At 46.0% G+C, this 20,568-nt stretch overlaps 1 protein-coding gene across 1 annotated transcript in view; it reads left to right on the forward strand.

Moving 5' to 3' along the window:
• Positions 1–2,526: 2,526 nt before the first annotated feature.
• DNAH5 (dynein axonemal heavy chain 5) overlaps positions 2,527–20,568 on the forward strand; it is a 332,322-nt gene continuing 314,280 nt past the window's right edge. Inside the window, exon 1 of the mRNA XM_024981527.2 lies at positions 2,527–3,036. Coding sequence (XP_024837295.1) covers positions 3,025–3,036 — 12 coding nt within the window. The 5' untranslated portion in view covers positions 2,527–3,024. The remainder of the gene's footprint in view (positions 3,037–20,568) is intronic.

Below are 20,568 nucleotides of genomic sequence, written 5' to 3' on the forward strand. Positions count from 1 at the left end.
TGGGAAGGAAAGTTATGACCAACCTAGGCAGCATATTAAAAAGCAGAGGCATTACTTTGCCAACAAAGATCCGTCTAGTCAAGGCTATGGTTTTTCCAGTAGTCATGTATGGATGTGAGAGTTGGACCGTGAAGAAAGCTGAGCACCGAAGAATTGATGCTTTTGAACTGTGGTGTTGGAGAAGACTCTTGAGAGTCCCTTGGACTGCAAGGAGATCCAACCAGTCCATCCTAAAGGAGATCAGTCCTGGGTGTTCATTGGAAGGACTGATGCTGAAGCTGAAACTCCAATACTTTGGCCACATCATGTGAAGAGCTGACTCATTGGAAAAGACCCTGATGCTGGGAGGGATTGGGGGCAGGAGGAGAAGGGGACGACAGAGGATGAGATGGCTGGATGGCATCACCGACTCGATGGACATGAGTGTGGGTGAACTCTGGGAGTTGGTGATGGACAGGGAGGCCTGGTGTGCTGCGATTCATGTGGTTGTAAAGAGTCGGACATGACAGAGCAACTGGACTGAACTGAACTGCTACTGCTGCTAAGTAACTTCAGTTGTGTCTGACTCTGTGTGACCCCATAGACAGCTCCCCACCTGGCTTCCCTGTCCCTGGTTTTCTCCAGGCAAAAACACTGGAGTGGGTTGCCATTTCCTTCTCCAATTCGTGAAAGTGAAAAGTGAAAGTGAAGTCGTTCAGTCGTGTCCGACCCTTAGCGACCCCATGGACTGCAGCCTACCAGGCTCCTCCGTCCATGGGATTTTCCAGGCAAGAGTACTGGAGTGGGGTGCCATTGCCTTCTCCGGAACTGAACTGTGAGCTGAACTATTTAATACAGTAGCTACCAGTTACATTAGCTAGTGAGCATTGGAAATGAGACTGGTCTGATTTGAAACATACTGTTTGTGTAAAAGTGAAAGTGTTAGTCTCTCTGTCATGTCCGACTGTTTGAGATTCCCCTGGACTGTAGCCCGTCAGGCTCTTCTGTCCAAGGAATTCTCCAGACAAGAATACTGCAGTGGGTTGCCATTCCCTTCTTCAGGGGATCTTTCTGACCCAGGGATTGAACCTGGGTCTCCTGCATTGCAGGCAGATTTTTTACCATCTGAGTCACTGGGGAAGCCCCAGTGTTTGTGTAAAATACACGTAAAAATTTGAGAATGGGGGTTTCTCTGGTAGTCCAACAATTAAGAATCCACCTTGCAATGCACTGGACACCAGTTCAATCCCTGGTCTGGGAAGATCCCACATGCTTTTGGGCAACTAAGCCCTTGCGTCACAAGTACTGAGCCCATGAGCTGCAGCTATTGAAGTCCAAACACCCTAAAGCCCATGCTCTGAAACAAGAGAAGCCACTGCAACGAGAAGCCTGAACCCCACAACTGGAGTAACCTCAGCTCTCCGCAACTAGTGAGGGAGCAACCAAGATCCAGTGCAGCCAATGAAAAAAAAATGAGGATATAGTATGATAAAAAGAATGTAAAATGTCTCATGAATAACTGTTATGTTGATAATATGTTGAAATGTTTTGGATATATTGTTGAGTTGCTAAGTCACGTCCAACCCTTTGTGACCCCATGGACTGTAGCATGCCCTCTATCTTTCACCATCTCCTGGAGTTTGCTCAAATTCATGTCCTTTGAGTCAGCAATGCCGTTGCAGAGAGAAGTCTATCCTGACACCTTGTTGATCCTGTTCGACTTACTTTCCATTGGTTTTGTTATTCTAATCATACATAAGGGCCTGCCTCAGAGAATCCTGCCCCTCTGCCTGTTCAAGTACCTTTTTTCAGAACCCTGTCCACCTGTAGATGGCAGGAGAGAGGAAATTAACATCCTCCTGCCTGAAGCTTGCCATTCTAGGAGACACTTGTTAAGATTAAAACGCCTTTTTACTCTGTTCCCTTACCCCCTCTCCCCAATCTGTGATCCATAAAAGAATTGGCAGGCAGACTCCAGTAAGACGGTTATTTTGAGATGTTAGTCTGCCATCCTCTCTGTCAGCTGGCAGTGGATGGGCTGTCTGAACAGTCACATTCCTTGCCTCAACACCTCATGGCTTGGATTCAGAGGCCTCTGGATTGGCCTCTGTGTGGTCAGCAGAGCAAAGCTGGACTCGGTAACAATGCTACGGGGTAAATATTACTAAAATAATTTCACCTGATTCCTTTTACTTTTAAAAACATGGCTCCTAGAGGTATAAGCTGACAAATGTGGCAAACATATTTCTAATGGGCAGTCCTAGCCCCAAGGATTGAGGACAGTTTGCAGAGATGGAAATATTTTTATTTTTCTTTGTGAAGTCTTTTAGGGCAAAATTCTTGGAAACTTCATACATGTCAGTACAGGTGCTGTTCTGACAGGCAGACAGCATTTACCAAATTATCGTAGTCACCTCCAGGTTACACATTTCCAGAGAATTCATTCCTAGGCTAAAGCATCAGCTGTGAAGTTACCTGACAAGGAAGCAACAAGGAACCACAGGACAAGGCAAGGCTGTGGGAAGCTGTGGGAATTAAAATGGAAACATACTAAGTCTCCTTTTGAATTCGTTTTTTCCTGAAGCTAGAAACATAGAAAACTCAGCAGAGAAATTCAAAATGAGTGGACTTGGCTGATGCCAGAAGTAACCTTCGGATGAGAGCCAACAGAAACTTGATGGAAAGCAGCCAAAACACGGCATCTGGGGGTCGGAAGCCGAAAACTGAATTTCCTCTCTGGTGGGACCAGTGGCGAGAGCGCGGCAATGAAGTGCTCTGGACTTCGATGCCCTCTGGACTTCGACTTCCCGAGGAGCACCAGGAACGGGAGGAGGGATCTTGGTCCAGGCGGAGCAAAGCTCGTCGCCATGGCAACCACATGAGCCACAAACAGCCGGCCTAGCCCAGCAAGAAGCAACCCGAGCAGACGCCTAGGAACGGCGCGAGCTGGGGACAGCGGTAGAGGGGTGGGCAACAGAGCCCAGCACCGGTCAGCTGGGCCCCGACCCGTGGCGTGTCCCTGCCGGAGCACCAGACCGCAGCGCCATGGATAAGCCGGTACTGTGCACTGTCCCTCCGCGCAGCTCCCACGCCTCCGCCCCGCCCCCGCCACGGCGCATGCGCGGCCTCGGAACTGCTGGGTGCTGGGGACTCCCCGGAGGCCACGCGGTCACGGGGAGAGGATGGGTGGGCTTATTTCCCGGCTTCAGATTCAGGCCGCGTGGCCTGAAGACGCTTTCATGAGCTTGTGGGGCTAGAGTTGCCGGTCTCTGAGTTTTGCTTGTTTCCCTCAGGAGGTTGTGGTGGTCGATCATGTTTAGCAGGGCGCGAGTAAAGTGCAGAAGCGCAGGTTCAGGGACCGCCTTTCTCATTTTATCATCAACCTGCTGCGGAAAGCCCACCCGTGGACCCAAGCAACCCATTGACCCAGAGCGAGCATCAGATATATCCAGGCGTGGCGGAGGCCGCTTTTGTGTGAAGTTTGTTGGCTGTTACTAGCTCTCGTTAGCCCTTGGGTTTGGACAAAAGCAAATGTTTAGTTCCCTTGGAGAGAGGGAGCCAGACGGTGTTCAAGGAAGCCCTGTTGGGTGGTTTCCTGGTGTCTTGTAATTTCGCCTCAGTACAGGGCAGTGGGGAGGGGGCTGGAAAGGAATTCTGCGCATTTAAATCAGGTTTCACTCCATTTGGCTTTGCTCTCTTAAATGAGTTTTATAGGGTAAAAAAAAAATTCGCCTACTTGTTTTTGCCTTTGTCTTCTAAACTGATTCCTGCTCTTTGGAACTCAGGGAACGTCTAGGAGACTATAAAGCCTTTTCTGCAAACAAGAAACAGGGCACAGGGAGGGGCTTTTGTGCCCAGGAGGGCCTCAGAGGGTCGCCATCAGTTTCAATATGGATTTCTGTGGTTACATTATACATTTTTTCATTTACACTAGCTGTAGCTATGTTGGGCTTCCCTGGTGACTCGGATGGTAAAGAATCTGCCTGCAATGCAGGAGACCTGTTTTTCATCCCTGGGTGAGGAAAATCCCCTGGAGAAGGGAATGACTACCCACTTCAGTACTCTTGCCTCCATGTACAGTGGAGCCTGGCAGGCTATAGTCCATAGGGTGATAAAGAGTTGACACGACTGAATGACTTTTACTAATACTGCTATAGCTATATTACTATAGGAATATAGTATGCTAATCAATAAAATGTGCATCCTGTCATGATTTAATAAACATGAATTTAATACTGATTTAATTAAGAGCAATGTATACAGTTTATGTGGTTTCTGAGGTGGCTCAGTGGTAAAGAACCCACCTGCCAAAGCAGGAGATGCAAGAGGTGCAGATTCGATCCTTGGTTGGCTAAGATCCCCTGGAGAAGGGCATGGCAACCTACTCTAGTATTCTTGCCTGGAGAATCCCATGGACAGAGGAGCCTGGCGTCCCGCAGTCTATGGGGTCGCAGAGTCAGATACGGTGAGTGGCTGAGCATGCATACACATACATATGGTTTATGTGTATGATACTTCAACAGTTTCCTTCCCTCTGTAGATATTTACCTTTTACAAACTTTTATTTTTGTGAGCATCTTGCCATGATAGATTCATATTATTGCTCTTATTTTCATGTAACTTATATGCCATAAATATTTGGAATTTCCAAAATATCTGTTGCATTTCATTAAGACAAATACCTGTTAATTCATTTAATCTTTTTAGTGACTCTTCCTCATTTTCTGTCCAGGAAAATAGAGACCCTGAAATGACAGATGGCATTGCAACTGCTAATGCCAATAAACCAATGATATTTTTGTATATCTTAATTTAAACTTCATATATTCTATAATCTTACATAAGTTTATCAAGTTTTATCTCTGTAGGGATATAAAAATATGGCTCTTAGTCTAAAGCCATACTGTTTTATGTTTTATTAATTATGCTCACTTTAAGATTGAAAAATGTAGGCTACTAATGCAATATATATATATATGTGCTAAGTTGCTTCAGTTGTGTCCGACTTTTTGCAATCCTATGGACTGTAGCCCACCAGGCTCTGCTGTCCGTGGGATTCTCCAGGCAAGAATACTGGAGTGGATTGCCATTTCCTTCTCCAGGGGATCTTCCTGACCCAGGGATTGAACTCCTGTTCCCTCATAGCCCAGTTGATAAAGAATCCACCTGTAATGCAGGAGACCTGGGTTAGATCCCTGGGTTGGGAAGATCCCCTTGAGAAGGGGAAGGCTACCCACTCCAGTAGTCTGGCCTGGAGCATTCCATGGACTGTATAGTCCACGAGGTCGCAGAGTCGGACGTGACTTTCACTTTCACTTTCTTTCTTATGTCTACTGCATTGGCAGACGGGTTCTTTACCACTATATTTAAGTTATATGGTTAAGTAAAATGCAAACATACATATATATATATATATATACACACACACATACACATACACACACTCTCTGATGGCTTTCAGCGGAGAGTTTTTAAAGGCAGTGTTTGGGATGAAGGCTGCAGCTCATGGACTTTCTTCTGATTGGTTGGTGGTGAGGTAACATGGTGATGTTTAGGATATCTTAGTCATCAGCTGTCTGATTCCAGCCAGTCTGGTGTCTAGAGCACGTAGTCAGCATGCAGTCACCATCCTCCACCTGTGGGTGGGGGCCTCTTAGTGTCTGCAAAGATGTGCTCAGATGGTTATACGTATCCCTTGAGGAGGAACAGGACTCTTTTGAAGCTATCATTACTTTTCTTGCTTGACTGCTTTTCCTTTGTTTCTGCATTCCCTCTGTTCTCTAATTAGTAACTGCTTAAGCCTGCTCTTTGGAACTCAGAAGGCCTAGGAGACCAAAGCTTTTTCTACAAACAAGAGATGAGGGACACGGAGAGGCTTTTGTACCCAGAAGGGTACAAAGATCCTGCTCAGTTTCAGTGTGGATTTCTGTGGTTATATTATTTAGGAAAAATAGAAGCAAATGGACACTGAGACATAATAAATTGTCACAGCTGGGAAATGTGACCTCTATGGAGCTCTCAATTCCCTGGGGATGGTCAAGGATGCTGTTCTTCTCCTTTGTCCGAGGTCAGTAAAGCATTAGAGAAAGGCTGCTATGAATACGGTTATTTCGAGGAATTGGTTCCTGCTGCGTGAGAAATGTCAGGAGGAAGTTCACCTGTTACATTTTCTCCTTTCATCAGGCTGAGCTCTTTCCTGGCACTGAGCACTGTGGCTGTTTATTTATACCTCTCTGCTGTTTGCATTCGGCTTCACTCTTTGTAGCCTTACTTATAGCAAATAGACCCAAAAGGGTGAAACGACTGCTCACTCCTTACTTTGTTTATGAATAAAAACCGAGAGCTTCAACGCCAGAGTAAATTGCCTCCCAGGGGTATTTTGGTTTCCCAGGCTATTGGATGAGGCTCCTAGGAGGAGTTTAGCATTCAGGATGTTGCTTGGATATGTGTGACCCCACCCTCAGGGCCAGGCCCACTCCACTGCCAAGTCCCACGGGTGGTTTGTTGGTTGGAATCTGAATGAATGCTTTCTTGCTGATTTAACTCATGCTTGAGGCTGGGGTAGGAAAGATGAAATTAGAGGATACTTTAGCAGTTTGGTTCGATTAAAAAAACACCTATTAAAGTGCCTACTTTGTTTGCAGGCCTGTGGAAGGGCTCTGGGGAGGAGTATGAGTTGCTTTTCTTTTCTGCCAGGCTTTCCTGATGGCTCAGTGGTGAAGAATCTGCCTGCAATGCAGGAGATGTGGGTTCAATCCCAGAATCAGGAAGATCCCCTGGAGGAGACAATGGCAACCCTCTCCAGTATTCTTGCCTGAAAAACCCCATGGACAGAGGAGCCTGGTGGGCTACAGTCCAGAGTGTCGCAACGTGACTGAGCACACGTGCACACACATTCTTTTCGGCCTCCGTTTTTCTTTCCCTCCCTCGCTTTCTTCATTTCTTCTTGCTTTTCTCTTCCTTCCTTCATGTCTCCCGCCCCCTCCCTCCTTTTCTTTCCCCCTCCTGCAGCATGATGGTTGGATGGCATCGACTCAGAGGACATGAGTTTGAGCAAGCTCTGGGAGATGGTGAAGGACAGGGAAGCCCAGCGTGCTGCAGTCGTGGGGTCGCAAAGAGTCGGACACGACTGAGCGACTGAACAACAACAATATATATTATGTTGTTTCTTGCAGATGCTTTTTTCAAGTTTTCCTTGAGGATTTTGAAGATCCCCTCACACTCACTACACAATTAATGATTACTCTCCCTGTTTCTTTGGGGACTGGATGAGATGTGCAGATTGTGACCACTGCTTACTGGTTTTGAGTAATGCAGATAAGTGGCTTGGGCTTGTCTTGCAGGAGGTGGATCATACATATTGAGGAAGGGAGAGCAAGCATGGGATGCTCGTCAGATTCCTGACAAAGTTTCCGCCTGCCAGATGTCATGCTATTTTCATAAGTCCATGTAGTGAAAGCCTGTCATTGTTCCTACCCCAGGTGGGTAGTAGAATTATGATTCGGTTCCCGTGGGCCAACATTTCCACCCCAGGAGAGTTACTGTGAATAGTCAGAATTCTTTCTTTCTTGACGCAGCCTCCTGGTTGGGCCAATAGCATGTGGGATGTGGGCAACCCACCCTCACCCACCTCATACCCATCACGAAGGGAGTGGGCAACCCACCCTCACCCACCTCATACCCATCACGAAGGGAGTGGGCAACCCACCCTCACCCACCTCATACCCATCACGAAGGGAGTGGGCAACCCACCCTCACCCACCTCATACCCATCACGAAGGGAGTGGGCAACCCACCCTCACCCACCTCATACCCATCACGAAGGGAGTGGGCAACCCACCCTCACCCACCTCATACCCATCACGAAGGGAGTGGGCAACCCACCCTCACCCACCTCATACCCATCACGAAGGGAGTGGGCAACCCACCCTCACCCACCTCATACCCATCACGAAGGGAGTGGGCAACCCACCCTCACCCACCTCATACCCATCACGAAGGGAGTGGGCAACCCACCCTCACCCACCTCATACCCATCACGAAGGGAGTGGGCAACCCACCCTCACCCACCTCATACCCATCACGAAGGGAGTGGGCAACCCACCCTCACCCACCTCATACCCATCACGAAGGGAGTGGGCAACCCACCCTCACCCACCTCATACCCATCACGAAGGGAGTGGGCAACCCACCCTCACCCACCTCATACCCATCACGAAGGGAGTGGGCAACCCACCCTCACCCACCTCATACCCATCACGAAGGGAGTGGGCAACCCACCCTCACCCACCTCATACCCATCACGAAGGGAGTGGGAAACCCACCCTCACCCACCTCATACCCATCACGAAGGGAGTGGGCAACCCACCCTCACCCACCTCATACCCATCACGAAGGGAGTGGGCAACCCACCCTCACCCACCTCATACCCATCACGAAGGGAGTGGGCAACCCACCCTCACCCACCTCATACCCATCACGAAGGGAGTGGGCAACCCACCCTCACCCACCTCATACCCATCACGAAGGGAGTGGGCAACCCACCCTCACCCACCTCATACCCATCACGAAGGGAGTGGGCAACCCACCCTCACCCACCTCATACCCATCACGAAGGGAGTGGGCAACCCACCCTCACCCACCTCATACCCATCACGAAGGGAGTGGGCAACCCACCCTCACCCACCTCATACCCATCACGAAGGGAGTGGGCAACCCACCCTCACCCACCTCATACCCATCACGAAGGGAGTGGGCAACCCACCCTCACCCACCTCATACCCATCACGAAGGGAGTGGGCAACCCACCCTCACCCACCTCATACCCATCACGAAGGGAGTGGGCAACCCACCCTCACCCACCTCATACCCATCACGAAGGGAGTGGGCAACCCACCCTCACCCACCTCATACCCATCACGAAGGGAGTGGGCAACCCACCCTCACCCACCTCATACCCATCACGAAGGGAGTGGGCAACCCACCCTCACCCACCTCATACCCATCACGAAGGGAGTGGGCAACCCACCCTCACCCACCTCATACCCATCACGAAGGGAGTGGGCAACCCACCCTCACCCACCTCATACCCATCACGAAGGGAGTGGGCAACCCACCCTCACCCACCTCATACCCATCACGAAGGGAGTGGGCAACCCACCCTCACCCACCTCATACCCATCACGAAGGGAGTGGGCAACCCACCCTCACCCACCTCATACCCATCACGAAGGGAGTGGGCAACCCACCCTCACCCACCTCATACCCATCACGAAGGGAGTGGGCAACCCACCCTCACCCACCTCATACCCATCACGAAGGGAGTGGGCAACCCACCCTCACCCACCTCATACCCATCACGAAGGGAGTGGGCAACCCACCCTCACCCACCTCATACCCATCACGAAGGGAGTGGGCAACCCACCCTCACCCACCTCATACCCATCACGAAGGGAGTGGGCAACCCACCCTCACCCACCTCATACCCATCACGAAGGGAGTGGGCAACCCACCCTCACCCACCTCATACCCATCACGAAGGGAGTGGGCAACCCACCCTCACCCACCTCATACCCATCACGAAGGGAGTGGGCAACCCACCCTCACCCACCTCATACCCATCACGAAGGGAGTGGGCAACCCACCCTCACCCACCTCATACCCATCACGAAGGGAGTGGGCAACCCACCCTCACCCACCTCATACCCATCACGAAGGGAGTGGGCAACCCACCCTCACCCACCTCATACCCATCACGAAGGGAGTGGGCAACCCACCCTCACCCACCTCATACCCATCACGAAGGGAGTGGGCAACCCACCCTCACCCACCTCATACCCATCACGAAGGGAGTGGGCGTGGACTTCCTTGGAGTGCTTGGACTTCAGAAAAAATAAAGAATCTTACTCTTGGAGGGCTGAAAGCTCGGTGGGCCACTTCCGATCATTGTTTAGCTTATTCAGGGTAAAGAATAAAAGGATTTGTGATCCATTGGTGTCCTGAAGTGTCCATGTTATTGCTCATTACAAAGAAGCAAAGCAAGGCTTAGCCCAGAGCAAGCAGTCACCTCAGACTCCGGCAACCCTCCCCAAAGAGGGTCAAGTGTCAGGGGCTGTGTTGGGGACTCAGGGGACATCTTGGAAGAAAGGTGGCTGCTGCCATTCAGATAAGGACCAGCTGGGCCAGGAGGAACCTTGACCTGGATTTGACATCCGTATTTTACAGCAAACAATGTTGAGATGGACACTGAGCAGCAATATTAGAAGTGTTTCCTTTCAGATGAGTGTGGAAGCTCTGGAAAGTTGGAGGTTATGCTGATTGTCATTGCTGCTCTTGAGGTCACTCCAAACTTACTAGCTTAAAGTAGCACCAGCTACTGTACTATCTTGTCTAGTTTCTGTGGGTCAGGAGCCCAGGAATGGGCTTAGCTGGGGGGTTTTCATTGGTGGCTGGAGGAGCGAGGACTGGACAGGCATCTCCCTTTTCCTCTTCCTGTGTCTCACATCAGACTCGACTGGTCTGAGACACGGCTCCACGTGGTTGGTCTCTATGAATAGGCTTCCTCACAGCAAGGTGATCTCAGGGCAATTGACTGCTTTCATGATGGCCGAGAGCCTCCACAGAGAGAATTCCAGAGAAGAAGGCAGAAGTTGCCTCATCTTTATTACCTAAATGCAGGGATATAGCAAAGTGCTAGCACAAATATATTTTGCTACATGTCTCTGCCAAGCATTCCTTCTGCTGTGTCCACTTGGCCAGACTCATGACCTAAAGGTTCAAGGCTGGGGTCACGTTCAATGTAAAAGTGTCCTGTGGTGCCCTTCATGGAAAGAGGGGCTCCATAGCGGAGAGACTCAGTTTGAAATGGATGAGCCAGAAGCTAGCTACGGAAAACTTTTAATCACCAGATATGTCCGAAGTGGAGCACTGGTTTCTCATCACTGTCTACTGAAAAATGGAAATTCTGTTCTGTCATGACTGCTCTTGATAATGTAATAATATAATTGTAAACACACTATACATTTTCTTCCTTTAGGAAAGAAGTTGTGCAAAATAGATTTGATCAAAATCCTTTGTTTGTAGGACCCAAACCTGTAAACAGTAAATCGCCAATACCTCTGTCTGGGGAACTTGTGTGTTGTGAGCATATGATCTCTTCATCATAAAAGACAAATCGCATTCAGTCCTGCTGAAGGAAGGTCTAAATTATCTTTGTATTCACTCTACAGACAACATTGCAAAGTTGTAAGGAGATCAAAGAGTTTTCAGCCAAAACTGTATCTATCTATATTTCTGTATATATCTATTTTGACATAAAAGTTTTCTAGGAAATTAATACAAATATTCTGTTATTTATTTCCTCGCTTTTGTGTCACCAGCCTTAAGCAATTTGTAATTTGTTATATTTTATTTGTTATTTCTACCTAAATATTTGCTTTAATGCCTAATTTTGTGTTTCTAACTCTCTTTCTTAATGTGGGATGCCCAATCTGCTTAAACCTGGTGGCTCAGATGGTAAAGAATCTATCTCCAATGTGGGAGACATGGGTTTGATCCCTGGATCGGGAAGGTCTTCTGAAGGGAATGACTACCCATTCCAGTATTACCTGGAAAATCCCATGGACAGAGGATCCTGGAGGGCAGGCTACAGTTCATGGGGTCACAAACAGTTGGACATGACTGAGTGACTCTTTTATTGATTCAACTCTTTTATTATTCAGCTCTTTTATTAATGTGAGGCCCCCAATTTGCATAAACCTCAGGCCCCACTAAATCAAGATCCACTCCACTTTGGCCTAAGTAAGTGCTAAATGGTTTATGTGGGAGCTCTTGGCTCTAGTGGGAGGATGGGAAGGGAGAAGGGGTGAAGGGGTGGAAGGAAGGAGCTAAAGAATAATTTTGCCTTTGTCCCGGTTTTCCCATGGACTGGCTTTGGTGGTGGGGTCCCAGACATCCTGTTAAATGCCTGCCACAGATGCTGTGCTTTACAAGGCATCATGGGGGATATAAAAGAAACTGAAAGCACATGTCTTCATTCTCAAAAAGGTTTAACCATCTCATTGGGAAGACACGCATGTCAAATTGCTGGAAATCCTAAACAGGTTAAAATGAAAACCGATTCAGCACAAAACACACATGGTTATGGTGGCATGAATAACACAGGGAAATCAGTGTGGGGCAAAGCCTCAAACTGGCCTCCTCAGAGGATGAGATTGTTGGATGGCATCACCGACTCTATGGACATGAATTTGAGCAAACTCCAGAAGTTGGTGTTGGACAGGGAAGCCTGGAGTCCTGCAGTACAGGGGGTCGCAAAGAGTCGGACATGACTGAGTGACTGAACTGAACTGAAACTCTGTGTGATCTCTATTTTGTTACCTTTACAACTGATAACAGAGTGGGTGGAATATTTGACATTCTTTTTGCCAAGAAAGTTAATCTCAGAACCCTTGGGTATCCAGCATCCTTTTCCCAGACTTGTGGAGACCTTTCTAGACCTTTTTAAGTTCCTACTTAAAAATGAAAAGTCCCTCCCAAGTCCCTTCATGTACCTTGAAAATATGTTCCACCTGCTTAAGGAGAAATTTTAGAGAGAGTAATAAAAACAGAGCAGATTTAACTTCTTTCTGGACCTGTTGTAGCATCTGCATCATGGTTATATTTGTTCATTAACTTCATCATGAATATTCATTGGAAGGACTGATGCTAAAGCTTCAATACTTATGGCCACCTGATGCAAACAGCTGACTCATTGGAAGAGACCCTGGTGCTGGGAAAGATTGAAGGCAAAAGGAGAATAGGGTGGCAGAGGCTGAGATGGTTAGATAGCATCACTAACTCAAAGGATATGAGTTTGAGCAGACTCTTGGAGATAGTGAAGGACAGGGGAGCTTGGTGTGCTGCAGTCTGTGGGGTTGCTAAGAGTTGGACATGACTTAGCGACTGAGCAACAGCAACTTCATCATGACTTTGGGACCTGGTTTGATCTGCGTTAGAATTTTAGATCCTCCATTTTAAAGCTGAGCAAGTGTAGACAGGCACTGCTGAGGGAAAAAGTGGGCATCCACTGGCCCTTCACTGGAGACCTTAATCATATCTTGTGTTTGTGACTCCCCACTGCTCTCTCATTGGCTTATATATGCTTTAAGGGTGTTAATGAATAACAGAAATAGATTTCCACTTCCCAAAAAAGAGCTCTAATGTTTCTGGGATAGTTAAGACATCCAAGGAAGTAAGTGGGTCATTATCTAGTGGCCCCCGTAGTGATGGTTGGTTTAGGAGAGGCTGGTTAAGTTCCACCCTGGGAGTTTTAGCTCTTTTGGTAACTGTGTGTTCATATATGGCCAGGGATCTAATATTTTAAATTTACCATAAAGATTTAAAAATGGCTAGTGATGTATTCTTGCCTTTTTGATCTCCCTTTCGTATTGGGGAATAACATTACGTGGCCCTGAAATACCATCAACTTGGCATTTCTTTATGAAGCGTGTCACAGAAGCCAGCTCCATTACAAGGGGATCTCCCCAAATATAGAGAGGTATTCTTGCAGTGGAATTTCTTCAGAATAGATGTTTAAAGGCAAATTCGTAGGCCACTGGCACCAAAATGAAATAAAATAGGACTTAGGCCGTCACCAGTGAATGCATAAATATAAAGATATTAGGTTAAAATATTCATCTGTTTTGGACAAAGGCTTAAGAGCAATGAATGATAGGTGCAAATGATCTATTAAAAACAGTGATGCAAAAATTCTGAAAAGAGATATCATGGGTTTTCCTTCATCCTTACCTTGATCTCCATCCTCCTCTGGATTTCTTAAATGTGCAATTTTGTGGGTAATCTGGGAATTGGGTAGGTTTTTCTTTCCTTTTTTTTTTTTTTTTTTTGTGGCCATGCCATGTGGCTTCTGGGATCTTAGTTCCCTGACCAAGGATTGAACCCATGCCCCCAGCAGTGGAAGTGCAGAGTCCTAACCACTGGACTGCTAGGGAAGTCTCTGGGTGGATTTTTTTTTTTTTTTTTTTGATAGGGTCTGCTGGACTTGGTGGCAGCTTCCCTCGTAGCTCAGTTGGTAAAGAATCTGCCTGCAATGCAGGAGACCTGGGTTCAATCCCTGCATTGGGAAGATCCCCGTGGAAAAGGAAATGGAAACTTACTCCAGTATTCTTGCCTGGAGAATCCCATGGACAGAGGAGCCTAGTGGGCTACGGTCCATGGGGTTGCAAGAGTCAGACATGACTTAGTGACTAAAGCAGCAAAAATTCTGGACATGGTGGGAGTAGTGTGTCTGTTGGGGGCTGGGAGGTAGACAGTCATCCTGTGCAGATCATTTGGGTTTTGGGAATTCGAGGCTCTTCCCAGCTACTCAGTTTAGCTCAGCAATTTCTGTTCCTGCGGCTCAAGTAACAACCACCACCCAATCAATCTTTGGTGGGTCAGACCAGGCACACCTTTGGTTCTGTGAAGTGGAGTCGAGAGGCCCTTTGAACGAGTCTCTGAAAACCATTTAATCCTTGACTGTTGAAAAAAATACCTGCTTCCTGGGAGCCAGGTACCTGGATGAGCTAATGGGGTGAATGTCATTGGTCGCATTCCTCGGGGATTTATGACATGACTTTGTTGATTTGGGGGCTTGGGTCTTCACCCACACAGCACTTGCTTTATTTATATTAAGATTATTGTTAACAAAGTCTGTTAATTCCTGCTGTGTGTACTGAAGGATATTGCGGTGAAAGAAAGGATTCTCTCAAGTGCTTGTTACATATGACACTCAGACTTCTTTACCACATTTAATCCTGGCCGTGTGTTTTAAGAGGTCAAGACACATTCCCCACCTCTGCAGATGATGTTTGCCTTGAAGTCCGCACCTAGGGGCAGAGGACAAGAACGAGATAGTTCTCTTCTTGTTTTTAGACTGTGTGAGTTTCAACATATGGGTGTGACCCACTCCTCGACGTGTTAACCACAGTAGTAGGAAAATGAGAGATTTCCCTGGTGGTCTGGTGGTTAAGACTCCACGCTCCCAAGGCAGGGGACCTGGGTTCGATCCTTGGTCAGGGAACTAGATTCCCACATGCTACAGCTAAAGATCCTGAGTTCTGCAACTAAAACCCAGTGAGGCCAAATAAATAAATAAATATTTAAAAACATACCCTCCCCCCAGATTTTATTTAAAAAAAAGGAAGAAAGAAAGAAAAAGAGCTCCCCCACCACGTCCATCTCTTTTCTGTCTTCACTGCTCTTGTCACCTCTCTCTCCTGTTTCTTCCCCTCCACTTCCTCTTCTCCCCCTTTCCTTCCTCTCCCTGAAACCCCACCTGAGTCCTTGGGTCTGGTCACCCCGAAAAGCATGCATCCAGGAAAGGGAGCCATTCGGGTGGACACCTTCTCTCCTTACACAGAGTCACACAGAGCAGCCGGCTGCCCACCTGGCTGTTTGGTGTTAGCAGCAGAAAGATATCATTGGTTCATTTCCAGCCCTTGGTCTTGAAGAAGACAGACATAGAATAAAAGTTCATATTAAGGTACTTTCAGCTTAGACTTCCCCAGTGGCTCAGCGGGTAAAGGATCTGCCTGCAATGCAGGAGACACAAGAGAGGCAGGTTCGATCCCTGGGTCTGGAAGATCCCCTGGGAGAGGAAATGCCAATCCACTCAAGTATTCTTGCCTGGAGAATCCCATGGACGGAGAAGCCTGGTGGGCTACAGTCCAAGGGGTCACAGAGTCAGACATGACTGGCTAAGCACACAGCACACACATACTTTCTGCTTGGGTGTTACGCCTTTTCCCCTGTTTTACTAGTTTTTTTTTTTTTTTTAACTTGGTTCAAAAAAAACAAACAGATGACTTTCGTGCTGGTCACGTTGAGGCATGCTCTGGAGAGGCAAAGTCCAGACTTGTCCAGGGCAGAGAGGTAAATCCAGCCCTTCGAAATGGATTGCGCTCTAAGAGGGGAGCTGTAGCACCAAGTATTCAGGGGGTGAGTGGGGGGGAAGAAGAGCCTCTTATTTAAGCCAGTTTTGTTTGCATGATTCTGGATTCCTGCAGTTAATTTATTAGGGATTAGCCAATTCAATGTTTGTTACCTATTTTTTTTTCAGTTTACATTTTCTCTTTGCCTTTTAAAAAACCAAATTTCTTTTAAAAATAAAATTTGGAGGCATTAAATGCTTTTCAAAGGTTTCTTTCTTTTTTTTTTTTTAAAGCAAATGTATATTGTTCCCTTGAGGCAATTTCCTCTCTTCCTTCTTTGCTTCCTTCCTTTTTCTTTATCCTTTCTCTCTCTTTTTATTTATTTATTTTTTTAAACATTCATTTATTTATGGCAGTGCTGCTTGCAGGTCTTCATTGCTGCTTGCAGGCTTTCTCTAGTTGTGGTGAACGGGGCTCTTCCTTGCGATGTGCGGGCTCATTGCGGTGGCTTCTCTTGCCACAGAGCACGTGTGCTTCAGTAGCTGTGGCACACAGACTGAGTTGTGGGATCTTCCCCGACCAGGGATCGAACCCATGTCCCTGCATTGGCAGGTGGATTCCTTACCACGGAGCCACTAGGGAAGCCCTCTCCCTCTGTTAAAAATATTAATTTAGTAACACAGAATCTGGAGTCAGATTTCCTGGGTCTGAATCCTGGCTCCCACGCTCAGTGACCTTGATCTCAGCTGTGTGACCTTGATCTCAGGTGGCCTCGGCGTGCAGCAACTTGAAGCTGGGCATCGGTTTCCCAGCCAGAGATTGAGGCCAGGTCACAAGACTGAGTGAGAGCTCCAAATCCTAGCCACTAGACCAGTGGTCGGTGACCAGGCCCTGGCCCTTCGGCTTTGCAAGAAAGAATTTCCGCAATGATGGAAAAGAGTGAGACAAGTAAAGTGTTTATTGGGAGGAAAAGAGCTCCTTACATGTGGATAGATACATGAGAAGGCTCAGAGAGAGTGTCGTGTCCTTGTGGTATTTTAAATCGCTTTTATGGGGAATTTCTTCCAGGTTTCCTTTGGCCAGTCACTTTGATTTGTCTGGTTCTGTGTCTGCATGTGGTTTATCTCAGGATCCTCCCGTGTGTGTGCACGCAGACATCTGTCAGTCAAGATGGATTCCACCAGAGGCCTATGGGTAGTTGACATCACTTACTATGGGGTGGGACCCCCTCCTTTTTCGACCCCCAAGGAACTTTCTAGTTTCGAGGGTTTCCTTGACTTAGAGAGTAAGAAATATGTGGTCTCTTATCTTTTATCTGGGCCCTGACCAGCCTCCTGTCTTGATTATCCTGCTTTTGATATTTTGGAGTTTCAGTCCATGGTGAATGAACTCAAATTGCTTTATCTGGGGGTTGGGGAGGGCTTCTATCTCCTGCCTTAACCTCAGTAGGTAAGTGGACATCCCTGGGCATCAATGTTTTAACCTATAAAAATGGAGAAAGTAACAGTAACTACTTCCTAAACATGTTGTGAATATCCAGTGAGCTGATATTTAAAAGTGCTTAGAACAGGGCCAGGTGGAGAATAATGCTAGTAATTAAAATGAAAATAAGAAAGAGGTAAACCTAGGAAACACAAGAAGCAAAAAGAACATAAAAATAAGTAAGCCAGCCTCTCAGTCTCAGAAACAATCTCCCTCTCTCTCTCCCTCTCTCCCCACATACATGTATATACAATTTAGTTTTTATTGAATACATTTTTTTTTTTACAAAAATTGATTCTTACTCTTTTGGAGCCTGATTTTTGTCATTTTACAGTGTATCATAAGTGTTTCAATTTCTTTAAAATGTCTCTTGAACATGATTTTTAATGCATTGAATACCTCTATAGTAATTTATTTTACGAATCTCTTATTGTGAAGCTATGAAGGTTTTGTAAAGTATTTCCTATGTTAATAATTTATACATATATATACAACAATATATATGTATTGTGAAAGAGGAGAGTGAAAAAGCTGGCTTAAAACTCAACGTTCAAAAAACTAAGACCATAACATCTGCTCCCATTATTTCTTGGCAAATAGATGGGGAAACAATGGAAACAGTGACAGATTTTATTTTCTTAGGCTCCAAAATCACTGCAGATGGTGACTGCAGCCGTGAAATTAAAAGATGCTTGCTCCGTGGAAGAAAAGCTATGACCAACCTAGGCAGCATATTAAAAAGCAGAGACATTACTTTGCTGACAAAGGTCCATCTAGTCAAAGCTATGGTTTTTCCAGTAGTCATGTGTGGATGTGAGAGTTGGACTATAAAGAAAGCTGAGTGTCAAAGAATTGATGCTTTTGCACTGTGATGTTAGAGAAGACTCTTGAGAGTCCATTGGACAGCAAGGAGATCAAAACAATCCTAAAGGAAATCAGCCCTGAATATTCATTGGAAGGACTGATGCTGAAGCTGAAGCTCCAATCCTTTGGCCACCTGATGTGAAGAACTACTCATTGGAAAAGATCCTGATGCTGGGAAAGATTGAAGGCAGGAGGAGAAGAAGATGACAGAGGATGAGATGGTTGGATGGCATCACCGACTCGATGGACATGAGTTTGAGCAAGCTCCGGGAGTTGGTGATGGACAGGGAAGCCTGGTGTGCTGCAGTCCACGGGGTCACAGAGAGTTGGACACGGCTGAGTGACTGAACAACAACAATACATACATATGTGTGTATATGTCATTGTTATGACAATACCCCTGCGCCTCTGCTCCCATCCTCCAATCCCGCCTCCCCCACCTTGCCCTTTCTGTGTCTTCAGGCTTCCATTTCTGCCCTGGTTTCACTTGAGAAATGCTTTTAAGGAGATTTTTTGGTTATAAAAGCACCTTGTTTAAACAGCAAACACCTAATGGGTAAAGAGGATCTGATACTATGTGCAATGAAAAATTGTTAGTTGCTAAGTTGTTTAGTTGCTTAGCCGATTTCACAGTTGTTTAGTTGCTAAGTTGTGTCCAACCGTTTTTCGACACTATGGACTGTAGCCTGCTAGGCTCCTCTGTCCATGGAATTTTCTAGGAATTTTCTTGCCATTTCCTACTCCAGGGGGGCTTCCCAACCCAGGGATCAAACCTGCGTCTCCTGGGTTGGCAGGCGGATACTAGTTTACAGAGAACAGTTGGAATACGTCAAGGTTGCTTCCTCAGCTGACTAAGACTTACTACCCGTACGGCTTGGCTGAGGGAGCCGTCCCAGCAGTTTGGGTTGTAAAACTGCCACTTCCCCCCCCCTTGATTTCAGGTCTTGTCTGATTGAGCTAATTAGGCTCAGTCTCTAGTCCTTGTGGCCTGTATTTACATTTCTGGTGTTTAGAATATTACTCAGCCATAAAAAAGAATGAAATAATGCCATTTTCAGCAATATGGATGGACCTAGAAATTATCATACTAAGTCAGACAGAGAAAGACAAATATCATATGATATCACTTATATATGGAATTTAATTTAGAAAAAAGATACAAATGAACTTATTTACAAAACAGAAGCAAACTTATAAATATTGAAAACAAACATGCTTACCAAAGGGGAAATGTGGCAGGCGGGGAGAGGTATACCAGGAACTTGGGATAAACATGTACACACGGCTGTATATAAGATAGAAAACCCAGCAAGGAGCTACTGTAGTGCACGAGGAACTCTGCCCAATATTCTGCGGTGACCTCTGTGAGAAAAGAATCTAAAAAAGAGTGGATATATGGGTTTGTGTAACTGAGTGACTTTGCTGTACACCTGACGCTAGTACAACATTGTAGATCAGCTGCACTCCAATAAAATTAAAGTATTAAAAAAAATAAACAACAGACACCCATATCCTTTCAAAGTAAAGTAAAACAAAGCCAATGGCCTCATCAAACACTGTAATAATGCAGCCCTCCTGAGAGCAGGAAGCTAAAGGAGCAGCAAGAGAAAAATACACACAGCCAACAGACAACTATGATGGTCTCTATGCTTTACATTTATCTGAACTTTATCTTATCTATGGCTTCCCGGGTGGCTCAGCTGGTAAAGAATCTGCCTGCAATGTAGGAGGCCTGGGTTCAATCCCTGGGTTGGGAAGATCCCCTGGAAGAGGGCATGGCAATCCACTCTAGTATTCTTGCCTAGAGAATCCGCATGGACAGAGGAGCCTGGTGGGCTACAGTCTGTGGGGCCACAAAGAGTCAGACACGACTGAGTTGAGAAAAGTTGAGAATTGTTTTATTGTGTGTTATTATATAATATATTATTTATATAACATTTTTATAATTATTATAATATATATTTACATATAATGTAATTTATATGTAATATAATTATGTTATTATATAATCATATAATATATGATGTATATATAATAATCATATAATATTATATTCATATAATATATATTTATTATATAAACAATATATTTATATAAATATGTATATTATATAATATAATAAAATATATAATATATTATCTATAATAAAATAATTCTCAACTTTTAAATTTAGAGGGTCCTTGCACTCAGATTATTGCAAGTACAAAAGATCTTTGTCAACTAACAAATTCTTTCCAGACTAAGAACAGTTGAGCCAATGCTGGAGTGATTGCGTCAAGAATCCAAAAGATGGTTAAGCTCGCCACCTAGTGGCTGTCAAGGAAGTAGCTTC

This window comes from Bos taurus, chromosome 20 (genome assembly GCF_002263795.3).
Source record: "Bos taurus isolate L1 Dominette 01449 registration number 42190680 breed Hereford chromosome 20, ARS-UCD2.0, whole genome shotgun sequence".
Lineage (NCBI taxonomy): Eukaryota > Metazoa > Chordata > Mammalia > Artiodactyla > Bovidae > Bos > Bos taurus.